This window comes from Erigeron canadensis, chromosome 7 (assembly GCF_010389155.1).
Source record: "Erigeron canadensis isolate Cc75 chromosome 7, C_canadensis_v1, whole genome shotgun sequence".
Lineage (NCBI taxonomy): Eukaryota > Viridiplantae > Streptophyta > Magnoliopsida > Asterales > Asteraceae > Erigeron > Erigeron canadensis.
In genome coordinates this window covers 5422355-5434478 of record NC_057767.1, presented here as the reverse complement: position 1 = coordinate 5434478, position 12124 = coordinate 5422355, and the positions used below count along the sequence as shown (strand labels likewise).

The following is a 12124-nucleotide window of genomic DNA, read 5'->3' as shown; positions in this document are numbered from 1 at the left end:
ATCATTCTCCTATGAATGTCGTTATTGATATTAATAAAGTTATTACTATAAATAATTTTGTTATTTTCACTAATATGAAATGTTTATTTGAAAACTAAAATTTTTGTAAAAACTAGAAAATTGGCCAAAATACACTGTAATCTTAACATAACACTATGTGTTTTTATCGTGTTTTTTAAAAACCCAATATGTTTTTATTGTGTTTTCTAAAAACACAATGCATTTTTTTATAATGCGTGAAAATCAGAAAATTGTTTAAACACAATATGATATGAACCTAATACAATGTGTTTTTAAAAAACATATTAAAAACAGATCAAAATGTTTTTTTAACCAATTTTTTAGTTTTTACAATAAATTTAGTTTTTAAATGATACTGAGTAATAACCTTTCCACTAATATAAATAATTTAAATCGATTTTACTTTAAAAAATTTCTCGGAAACATGATGTATCCCGGACCGTTCGTTACAAAAAGTTGTTGGAATTACTCCGAATATTATTTTTATCTAATTTATGTAACAGAAAAACAAATTAAATCACAATTACTGTTACTCGTATAAAAAAGTAGCTACCCAAATTTCCAAACACACACACTCACTCAGGCCACCAGCTCACCAGCAGAATCCATTGCTGCATGTAATGAATTTTATATATAAATATTTTTCATTTCTTTTTGAAACTTATTTATAGATGGGCTTTGCAAATACACTACTGGTATGATTTTGTATTGTCTTTTAGTTATTAATTATATATATATATATATTGTTTTGTTCTTAGATTGTGTTTTTGAGCTTAATAAAGGATTATATAACTGGGTTTTTTAAGCTAGAGTTTGGGATCATGTAAAGCTTATTCCTTTTAGCTGCATGCCTACATTTTTTTATTTAAAAAAATGTTGAATTATTTGTTCTTTAATGGTAATTTTAAAAAGGGGTGATTGAATGGAAAACCCCCTCATCCCATGTAACATTTGGTACCCACTAATCCCCCAGCCAGGCCCAGGTGATTATAATCCCTTGATTATCTCAAGTTTGCCTTTGGCAAGACTCGAACCCAAGACCTCCCTGGAAAGTTGCGGCTGGTGGCCACTGGGCTATTACCTAATGGTTCTTTTATGGTAATTTTACTTTCTACTCTTTCATATTTCCATTTTGGTAGAGAAAAATTTTTCAAAAAATGGTAACTTAAGATTGTGTGTACAGAAGAAGTTTAATTTGGGATAAGTAGGTTGGGCCCACGTACATATTAGTCAAAGCCTCACCTTCTCTCCTCAACCCAAATCAACAGTTTTTCAATTTCAATGTTTTAATAAGGTGGTGTTTGGATTTGTGTTTTCGAAAAAGATTTTGCATTTTCAAAATGGCATTTTGGAAAATGCAGATAATCATCTCTTTCGATGTTTGAACCGTGTTTTCTTAGTGCTCGAAAGGGTTAAGATTCAAATTGTTGGATTTAGTTTACTTGTATATGATATATTGGAGGTCCTTTTGAAAGAAGTCTCTCTACCTCTGGGTACTATCTACATCTCACCTCCCTCATACCCCGCTTGCAGAGATTGGGTCATGTTGTTGTTGTTGTACATGATAAATTGGACTTAAGTCGGAAGGAAGTACTAGTATTGTATACAATAAAATGTTTTAAGGTTTCTATATCTATTTATGTGTATATATATATATATGCTCATATATTTGTGATTTAAATTCTTATGAAATGATAAGATTTTGGAAGATTTCTAACGACTGAATAACTTCTGCAGGTATTAAAATAGTTTGTAAGAACATTTCTAAGTTACTTAGTAGAGTTCTTACTGACATGGATGCTAATGCTGTTAAGTTGGAACCTGATTTAGATGGAATATCAGATCAAGTAAAACAGCCATCCAGGGGTAGAACCAGCATCTTGGATCAAGAACAGTCAGCGGTTGATGATGCAGACCTTTGTTCATCATCACCAGTTTGTGAAGCACCTATAATTCGGCAGTTCTGGAAAGCTGGAGCTTACGATACCGAGTTTACTCCTAAATCTGCAACTCAATGTATCTTTCTGTCTCATGTTGTACCTTGTGAATTTTTTCTAAAGGTGGCAAATGGGTGGGTCAATCAGGTGGGCGAAATGCGGTTTTTTAGTATTGGTTGGGCCGGATTGGGTTGACCCTCAAACCTTTTTTGTCTGTTTTGTCCATGTTTTTATAAATTGTTAATGTTTTAAGTATGATTACTGTTCTGTTATTACGATAATAATCTGTTTTCTTTAAAATAAAAATGGTTTAGGAAGCTATCAAGAACTCAGTGTTGAAAATAATTTAGGTGACTCTCAGCTTCATACATATTATTTTTAGCCATGTATTTTGATGACCCATTGGGGATAAGCATTACCGAAATCAACCCATATAGGTGAAGGGGTAGAAATTGTCACCTCTTAGTTTTTTTCTTTCCTTTCCTTGTTGCTTCTCTGTATGTATGTATGTATGTCTGTATGTATGTATGTATGTTGTTACATCTGGTTCATATGTCTCGTATTTTTCTATTGTTTGCGAATGAGCTTATACATGAACCTGCAGATATATTTGCTGTTATGCGTCCTTTTCGTTCAAGCTAATGACTTGCTTATATGATTTACAGCTGGTTCGACTTATCTACACATACACCCGAGATTTCTTCACTCAAATGCTACTTCTCACAAATGGGTTTTTGGTGGTATGTTGAGCTTCACCATATCTATTTAAAGTGTATATTGGATTGCCATATTTGGTCAATTTGGAAGAAGTGCTGAATGCAAGTGTAATAGCTGATTTGTTTGTGCAGCTGTAGCAGAGCTTATTGACAATGCTGTGGACGAGGTAATATAGCCACTGCTGATTTCAGACCTTTCGCGGATGAGATTATATGATTACCTCATTCACTTTTTAGCCTAGCTTACTGGTATATTAAGTAATGCTTGGCTTCAAAGCTTTGCCCTCATCACATAAATGTTGGTAGTGGAAACGTTATACAGTTAATAACTTAATATGAGTATATTCGTAGTTAATATGAGTATTCGTACTGGCATCATATGGCTCATACGGGGTGAGTCAATGGGTATCTAATTGTGGTACCGGGGCTAGGGTTTCCTCTATTACCCTTTTTTAAATGGTTCATGTAAAAAAAGCTAAACATAAAACTGACAATTGGGGCAGACAGGCTGAATTGGTTAAAAGTTGCCTAAAGTGAATGTCTAATACATACAATCTTCTGAATCACTCTATTCATATTTACAAGTATATATAATAGTAATAGTTACTACTTATATCATATTTCATGTATTACCATTTATAAAAAAATTTAACAATTAAAAGTAATCTGCAGTTCAACTCGATCTGGCCAATTTCGGCCTGCATAAAGTATCACTCAGTTATGACCTGTTACCCAACTTTTCCGTCCTGCACCTTTCTATATAAAACATTGCGGAATCGATATACGACTTCTCTGGTATTAATGACTAAAACTTTTTCTGTATGTTTGAGTGATGCTTGTGAGACCTTAGTGTTAGAGAGTGGCGTCTAAAAGATTATGTGGGTTCTGGATTCAAGGATTAGAAACCATTCTATGTTCTATAAGAATGTTATATACTTTTAATCTGCATTAATGGGTCATATGTCAAAGACATACCTTCCTCTCTTCTTTTTTACTCTAAACTTCCCATACGAGTTCTTATTAATGTGTAGATACAATATGGAGCCACCTATGTATATGTAGATAAGACCTCAAATCCAAGAAATGGAACTTCAGCATTGTTAATTCAAGGTAGCATACTCCATTGATGGTTTTTATGATGATTTAAAGTTTCCTGCTAGGGATATTCATATTTTTACATTAAATAGAATTTTGTGACATGAGATTGTATATTCAAACTAGATGATGGAAATGGAATGGATCCACAAGCAATGCGCCGCTGTCTGAGTTTTGGATTTTCTGATAAGTCGTCAATATCAGCGATTGGAAAGTGTAAGTTTATGTTCCAAAGCTCTAGAAATACAACGTTTCTCTAATGTGGCAATTTTGACCCATTTACTTATTAATTTGGCAATTTGGGTGTTGCTGTTTTCCCCTCAAATGAGTTAAGCTAAGCAATTCAGCTAGAAGGGTACTTGTTAAAAGCGTCTCAAGTATTACTCGTATAATGCATAGAACCTCTTAAAAAGTTTTAGTATTGTCCTGACATTGTTTTTGTAATTCTTATGACAAGTTAAATAATATCTAATAATGGACAAAAGAGTGTATGTAGGTCGACCTACCCAACCTGTTTGTTTTGAGTTTTGACACAATCCTCCAATCAAACCAACTGGCTTGTAATGCCTACTTTTTCTTATTTAAATTGACTGACTTGTAGATTTTCAGATGGAAATGGCTTTAAGACGAGTTCTATGAGGCTTGGAGCTGATGTCATAGTTTTCAGCCGCAGCTTTACGGACAGGTGTTATTTTTCATTCTTGATCTTCCCAAAGTACGTTTAAGACTGTTTTGGGTGAGAAGCATTTACAACCAAGAATTTCAGAAATATGTGTTAATAATAACTGTCACTTGAATTAATGACTACCAATAATAAATGATTGGTCATATTCTCACTGGATCTATATTCTGTTTTGGGGCTGTCTTTTTGGGAATGGTTTCTTTAAATATGAGGGTACTCATATGAATTAATGACTACCTCATATTTCATATTCTTGTTATCATTATGATCAGGAAAATGACCCAAAGCATTGGACTTCTATCATATACATTTTTGACTCGAGAGGGCTATGACAGAATAGTAGTTCCAATGGTAAGACATTCAGTTCTGTAGATCTTCTTATGTTGGCCTTGTTTGTTACAAGTTCCCGGCATCATCTTTTCATTTCATCTTAGGGTTTGTAGCATGTGCAGATTGAGTTCAGAGTTTAAACTGGTCATTTTTAGTATGGGCTGGATTTGGTTGACCCCACCAACACTTTTGTATCCTAATGTTTATATACAAGTAATGAGTTATTTATACAGAATCAATATTATTAAAGTAATAGTATGGATCTCTTAATATAAAGATTTAGGGGGTTTTTATCCAATAATTTGGGCATCTTCTAAGTTTTAACCCATTTTCCTTTTAGCTGAAATTTATATCTGACTCATATGACCTGTTTAAGACAAGCACCCTAAATCAACCTATTTAAGTACGAATGAATTGAAGTTGTCACCGACTCACCTCTAATCCTATACTATTATTGAACTTAAGTTCTTTATGAAATCCAGGTCCACTATGAGTTCAACTACGCAACGGGATCTTTTGATTTCCTGGAATCAGATAACTCCAATTTAAATCTTTCCATGCTGTTGCAATGGTCACCATATTCAACACAACAGAAACTATTAGAGCAAGTAAGCCTGACCTCAATCATTATTGTACTTCTCAGTCTTTCATCATTTTTCAAACCATTCCATATGACCTAGCAATAGTATTTAGTACTTTCCTTGTGACTTAATGCTCTCTGTATGACCACCCATCTCATAGTTATTATGTGTCATTGTGTCCCTTAGATCTACTTGCTACTGGGCTTTAGCTTTAACTGTTTACCATGAATGTAACATAAAATAAGAGTGCTCTTTTTTCTTCCTCATGGTCAAAAGTGAGACATCTTTGAGGCTGAAAGGGTTCACTGTCAACTTCAAATGCGAGTGAAATTGGGCAAGTATATTATTGGTGAAAAACAAGTAGATAAGTTCCGATTCCTGATATGGTGACTAACTATATCAGGTTTGTTGCTTGAAAAATACCTTTTTATTGGAACATAATAAGGTTTTATTGTATGTAGTTTGAAGACATTGGTCCTCATGGCACGAAAGTTATCGTATACAATTTATGGCTTGATGAGGACGGGGATATGGAGCTTGATTTTGATTCTGAACCTGAGGTTTTTGATGCATTCCTCTTTCATTACATTACATGCAGATAGAACGGAAAATATGGTTATCTGTTGTGTGCTTGAATGTATCTGATATATACCACACCAGAACTAAGTTGGGAGAAGTTTCTATTCCCGTGTGGAAAGAAAGAAATACAGGACTAAAGGGCATGTTGTGTATTTTATTTTTTAAATCCATTGGTCTTTCATTTAAATGATTTTAACATGTGCGTAAAACAAACAGTTAAATGTTGGTTTCCCTTATTTTATACTAGCATTTTACCCGCGCAATGCGGCGGCGGCGGCGGTAGCGGCGGTGTGGTGGCGGCGGCAGTGGTTGGTAGTGGTGGTGGCGTGATGGGTGGTGGCGGTGTGGTTATTATTGTAAAAATAATTAATGTAAAAGGGGTTGTAGTTATTTTAGGAGTTCATGGGTCTATATAGTAGGTTATTTCATTAAAGGTATTATTTGTAAGTTAAGTGAAGATGTTTAAGTTAATGAATAAAAAGAGAATTAATTAATTCATTAAGGGTAGAATAGTCATTTCACGTGGGGACATTTTTATGAGGGAGAGTGTTGAAAAGTGTTAGGAGAGAGAGTGTGATAAATTAAGTAGTAGAGATGGGCGAGTATTTTTGCATGATTTCTCATTGCTTAATTTGCCTCAGGATATTCGTATTACCCGGGTTGCACTTGTCAAAATAAATGATGCTTCTCGCCAAGAAGCAAGTGAACGACATATTGCCAATCAACTCCATTATTCTCTCCGTGTGAGTTTCAATATGATCTTATATGTTGGGTTTCGATAACCATACTATGATAGTCCTAAGGGCTGTCATTAAAACCACTGGAAATGCATGAAGTACAATCATTCTTGCATGTTATGAACTATTAATGACAGCCCTTAGGGATGTCGTTTGGAACACTCTTAATCCCATATATTTATATGTTTTATCAGACTAACATTATTCTGAAATTGCTATACGTTATCCTGTTGCAGGCATACTTATCCATTTTGTACTTAAAGTTACCTGAAACATTTGCAATAGTATTGCGTGGGAAAACCATCCTTTATCATAATGTCGCTACAGACTTGAAGTACCCAGAATATATCATGTATAGAAGTCCCAAGGTTAGTTTTAATTTAATGGATACTCGAATACTGGTTTGCTTTTCAAGGAATTGATACTCATAGGGTTAAATCCATTAGAAGGCAAACAAACTTTGGTTCAATTTTTGTTTCAGCAACGGGAAACCAATTCTGTTTCCACTGTAAAGACCCTAAGATTTTAAACTTTCTATTTAAGGTAATATCAAAGAAAGGTTAACATGGTTTTTTCTGATAATTCAAATTTTGTTTGAGGGTTCTTACCAAAAAATTGGCAGTTTGAGATTTTTTATATAGAGTTTTTTACGGATAATTGCCTGAAATGGAAGTTGTACTAAAGCTGGTTACCGTTTTATGCAATTAACCTTGCTCTGTATTGTTTCTTTAAGGAAAATAGTTAATGAGGTTGAAACAATCACACTGATCTGAGGTACAATTTGATCAACTTAGGGTCCCGTAGTTACAACGGTTGGATTTATCAAAGAGGCTCCACTTGTCAATGTCCACGGATTTAATGTCTACCACAAAAATCGTCTGATTCTGGTGATTACTACCTTTCCTTTTATATAAACAGACCTAAACTACTTCTTGTGATTTTCAAGGTAACAGGGGTTCGATATTGATTGGCCGCATATATTGATTACGTGTCTAAATAATTTATGTTGTTATGGGCGAAAGCTAGACAGGTTGGTTTGGCCAGAAGCATTTTGTGTCAAATCTTTACAGGTTTCTTGGTAGAACATTAATGTTTCATATACAATTACAGAATTCTTATTATTTCAATAACTCGATATCTTAGTGACTACATGAATTAGTTGGTATTATTAATTGATGATGCAGTTCTAGTGAATTTCAACCCATATGATCTGTTAACTTTTGGATATTATTTTGATTTTACCCGTCTGACCCATTTGTAATAGAGCATAATCCAAATCAACCCATTCATTAAACACATCTAGTTACATGTTCTGACCAATGACACATAATCTGCATTTCTTTTGCTCTTCCTTTCAGCCATATTGCCCTGCGGTTAGGTTTGCTCGAAATAGAGGGAGAGGCGTAGTTGGTACGTCTTTAGATGTTTTTGGTCTCTAATGATAACTAGTTGGTGTCTAATCACACAAAGGCTCCTTGCAGGCGTTCTTGAAGCAAATTTTATCGAGCCTACTCATGACAAGCAAGATTTTGAGAAGACCTCTACTTTCCAAAAACTTATGTATCGCTTGAAAGAAATGACATGGGAGTATTGGTAAGCAGTAATATTTATATGCCAAAAATAACATAACATGTGCATTATGATGACAAGCACAAAGAATTAAACTGGTTATCAATCTTGGAGTGTGTTAGAAACTGTTTCTTGGTTTGATTGTTTCTCGAACCAATTTTGAATGCGGACAGAACGAAGTTTTTTTCAAGTATACTTTTTAATTGGCGTCCTTCTATAGTATCTTAATTGTACAATAAAAGGAAAAGGAATTTGAAAAAAGGCTACTATTGACCAGTAGGTATACTTTCTAGCTTTCTATAGGAGATAATCTCTACTATTTATAAAAGTTTTATATAAATTGAAATTTACAAAAGATAATTATTTTTCAAGATAACTTCTTTCTATAGTCTATAGAAAGTCATACAGGATTCATATTGACTATACATTGACTATTATACACTTAGTTGGAGTTATTTCTTTTATTATGCTATATTAAGAGTAAGATCAGAATGTAGCTTTCAAGGTGAATTCACATCAAATTTTGAAATAAATATATGGTAATCAGCTTACATTATGGATATGAGGAGTGCATTAATCGAGAATATCATAATAAAATATTTTAAAATATTTAATGTCATTAATTTAACCTCCCCATGTGCATACATGAGACTAAATTCTAGTATCTTTTGAAGTTTGTATACAGTTTATAGTCCAGGTTAGAACCAAACTGCTCTAGGTTTTTTTAGTTCTCGGCACTATTAATTTTCGGCTCTAGTGTCGTCCTAACTCCCGATGAACATATTCCTCTAAAAGATTCAATTGGTAGAATTTGAATATGCTCATTTTCTCCAATTTTGCAGGGATTACCATTGTGGACTGCTTGGCTATCATATATATAAAAAGCCGCGGCCCCCATCAGCCCCGGGTGCCTCTAATTTTATGTATCAGCATGGTACAGAACAAAATGTTTCCTCAAAGAAAACTGCTGCTGGTGGTTCAACTAGAAAACCACCAACGATAACCAACATAAATAGCAAGGCTGCTTTTGAATCAAAATCATTGCCAAAACCAGTAGAATCTATCATACCTAGAGGTTTTCAAGGTGGTGAGAAGTCTATAATGAATATTATAAAGAGTGTTCTGAATCTTCATATCCTATAATTGACTGTGTATGATTCTTTTTTTGTTTTTAGAAGGGTCAAACTTGAAGAGGAAATCAAGTTTTCAACCTACGATACTCAAATTAGAGCCTCAGATGGAGGTTGACTCTAACAAAGGAGTTAATCAGGTAAAACTGCAACCACTATGTAGAGGTGCCAAGGTGGGCTGGTTGGGTAACAGGTCAAATGGATGGGTCTGAGGCTGACATGAAACAGTTTTCGAATGTAATATCTTTAATTCACCCTTTTTACATGTTAGAGATTAACTCATTACGTGGAGTAACTAGCCATAGTTAAACGGGTCAAGATTGCCACCTCTTCTATGTATTATTATTTTATTAGCTCAATGAAGATTATACTTTTGTAGAAAGATTTTTTTTTACATCATGTTGTTTTTCTTTATAGCCTGGTTTGGTCAGTTCAGATGGAGCAGCACAGGTGATTACAGATAACAGAAAGCTTCGAGCCCAGTAAGTATTCTTTACGTATGTGCTGCATGCAGCCAAGCACTTGATATTACTTCTCTGTTTTTTTTGATATTCTTAAGAATCTTGGTGATTCTGTCTCAAGTACATGTGTCCAAATTGGCGAGTTGGGCTGCGGGTAAAAACGGGTACTTTTTTGGTACGCTATGGGTTGACTTGAAACACTTTTTGGCTTTCTTTATTTACCTGGTAATAAGGTTGCATGTCGAAATTTAAGAAATTTCATTTGATTTATTAGCGATAAAAGATGGCCCGGATCGATCCATTGATGTTTTTTTGGGTGAAAATGGCCAGTCCTGGCGCTAATAGAAGTCTGCTTTTTATAATAGTTACTGTGTTCATTGTTTCAGATGTGCTGAATATGAGATGGCAGAAGAACAACTTAATCTCAAGGTAAATTTGATATTTGTTAATATGCAGATACTTATTGTTTTGTTCCTGGTACCTCGGTTTTGATTTCTCGTTTTTGAGGTCCATTTATTGCTTGCTTTATCATATTCAGTATTGACATCTTCATTTATTATTGCACCATGACATAATGATGATACAATTTTAATTTTCTAAACAATTAACAGCTTTCTAGATGCATATAGGATTGTTAAAGTTATAATATTCTTTGATTTGTTATGGACTTTTGGTATTTCGTACAACTCAACTAGTGTACATGGTTCTTGCAAAACATCCACTCCATGCGAACTGTGGGGTATGACCCTCATAAGAACTGATAGCACCCAACTAAAGTTGATTCGAAAACCGAATATCATGTTGAACTTGTTAACTGCTAGACCAACATATTAAGGCTTAATATATTACTGAATTACTTTATACGTGGTAAAAGCGGGCGGGTCGAGCAGTTCATGTCTTGGCTAAAGAAATTAGATCTTTAAAATTGGGCAGGGCTACCCACCATCATTTTTCTTCGTCTTTTAAACTTATTAATCATTATTATATTAGTGATGATTGTTGAAGTTACTAACAATTGGTTATGCTGGGCTGCTTCTAAACCGTTAAATTTGTTTAACCCGTATCTTAGATTCACCCATCTGTCCCATCACCCCTGTATATCAATTCCAAAGGGATTTTGAAATGAAGAGTAATTTGAGGGTACATTTGCGTTTTATCGTGATAAATTCGTCTTCTACCGTAAAACCACAACCAATTAAGATTTTTTTCAAAAAAGGGGGTGTTATTAACCGGCGCCGTTGATGTCACCGTCTTTTGCCCGTTGCCACTAAACCAGGACCGTTGTCATCATGTTAGCATCAATTTAAAGCCCTGAACAATATATCTTCACATACATAAGCTGCATTTTCCACTCCCATTTGTTTATTTTTGGTTTCATCATCCATATTTGGCAGGTGATGCATCTTAAAACGGAACTAGGAAAAGCCCAAGAAGAGTATGCTCATGTTTTGGCTGAATTGCATGACTTGGAGAACTGAAGGGGGAACTGTACAAGTGTTTGATTAACTTAGCGTGTATAGTATCATTGATATTTTAAAGGTGGCACATTTATTTCAAGCTTCAAACTGCCGCAGTGTTACCGTAGATGAAAACTGAGGTCCGTTTTTCCTAACAAATACTTTGAAATAAGTGATTAGTTCTAGTGAGACCTCAGGGCTTGGGGCTACCACACATGGTGTTCGGTTGCAAGTATCATTGTTGTTATGTTGTAAGTTGTAACATTATGAGTACAAAATGTAATTTTTCTTTATCCAATCGTACTTTAACTAAAATCCAAATGTTTTCTTTATCATCGAATGTTTTTGGGCAAAAATGGCTCAAGATCTATTTTGGGTTTGATCTCAAAGATGTTCATATCATCGTTTAAGCAACCTTTGATTTTACGTTTTGTGTCGCTGTCTTGAACATATACTATGTTGTATATTGTCTTCAATTTTTTGACTTGCTACTTTCACAAACCAATCATCAAACTAAAGGAGGTCGAAATACATATTATCATTGGAGTATCAACATTATTTGGTAGTTGTTGCTCAAAGCGTATATATATATTGTTGAGGTGAAAATGGTTGTTGAAATTCGAAGGACAAGCTCACCTACGACTATATTTAAGCTCTATCTACCAAAATTGTCAAATTCAATTGAGGTATTAAATGACAATAAATGAGTGAGCTTGCCTTTATTAGGCCTGTTATCCTAACCCAAATTTTTGGTATCTCAACTATATCGCTCCAAAATAATGTGGGCCTCTGTTTGTAATGACAAATCTGATAGAGTAAAAGCGGCCCC

At 34.3% G+C, this 12124-nt stretch overlaps 1 protein-coding gene across 3 annotated transcripts; it reads left to right on the top strand.

Moving 5' to 3' along the window:
- Positions 1-584: 584 nt before the first annotated feature.
- On the top strand, positions 585-11610 carry LOC122607327 (protein MICRORCHIDIA 6-like). 3 transcript variants are annotated; one of them, XM_043780281.1, is made up of 20 exons: positions 585-638; positions 1759-2037; positions 2624-2698; positions 2807-2841; positions 3706-3784; positions 3896-3985; positions 4379-4454; positions 4724-4802; positions 5264-5389; positions 5824-5922; positions 6583-6684; positions 6915-7046; positions 7473-7565; positions 8037-8088; positions 8160-8271; positions 9090-9334; positions 9423-9517; positions 9795-9859; positions 10225-10267; positions 11233-11610. In XM_043780281.1, exons 2-20 carry the CDS (start codon positions 1815-1817, stop codon positions 11314-11316), a joined length of 1905 nt encoding a protein of 634 aa, XP_043636216.1. In that variant the 5' UTR covers positions 585-638; positions 1759-1814; the 3' UTR covers positions 11317-11610. The 3 variants fall into 3 exon arrangements, with proteins under 3 accessions (XP_043636216.1, XP_043636214.1, XP_043636215.1); XM_043780279.1 differs by having other exon boundaries at positions 590-716; XM_043780280.1 differs by lacking the exon at positions 585-638 and adding an exon at positions 1052-1119.
- Positions 11611-12124: the final 514 nt, after the last annotated feature.

Coding starts and splice junctions, on each gene's coding strand:
- LOC122607327 (XM_043780281.1), top strand. CDS start 1,815: ATGGATGCTAATGCTGTTAAGTTGGAACCTGATTTAGATGGAATATCA. Junction 3,785..3,895: donor TTCAGCATTGTTAATTCAAG/GTAGCATACTCC, acceptor TATTCAAACTAG/ATGATGGAAATGGAATGGAT. Junction 4,455..4,723: donor AGCCGCAGCTTTACGGACAG/GTGTTATTTTTC, acceptor CATTATGATCAG/GAAAATGACCCAAAGCATTG.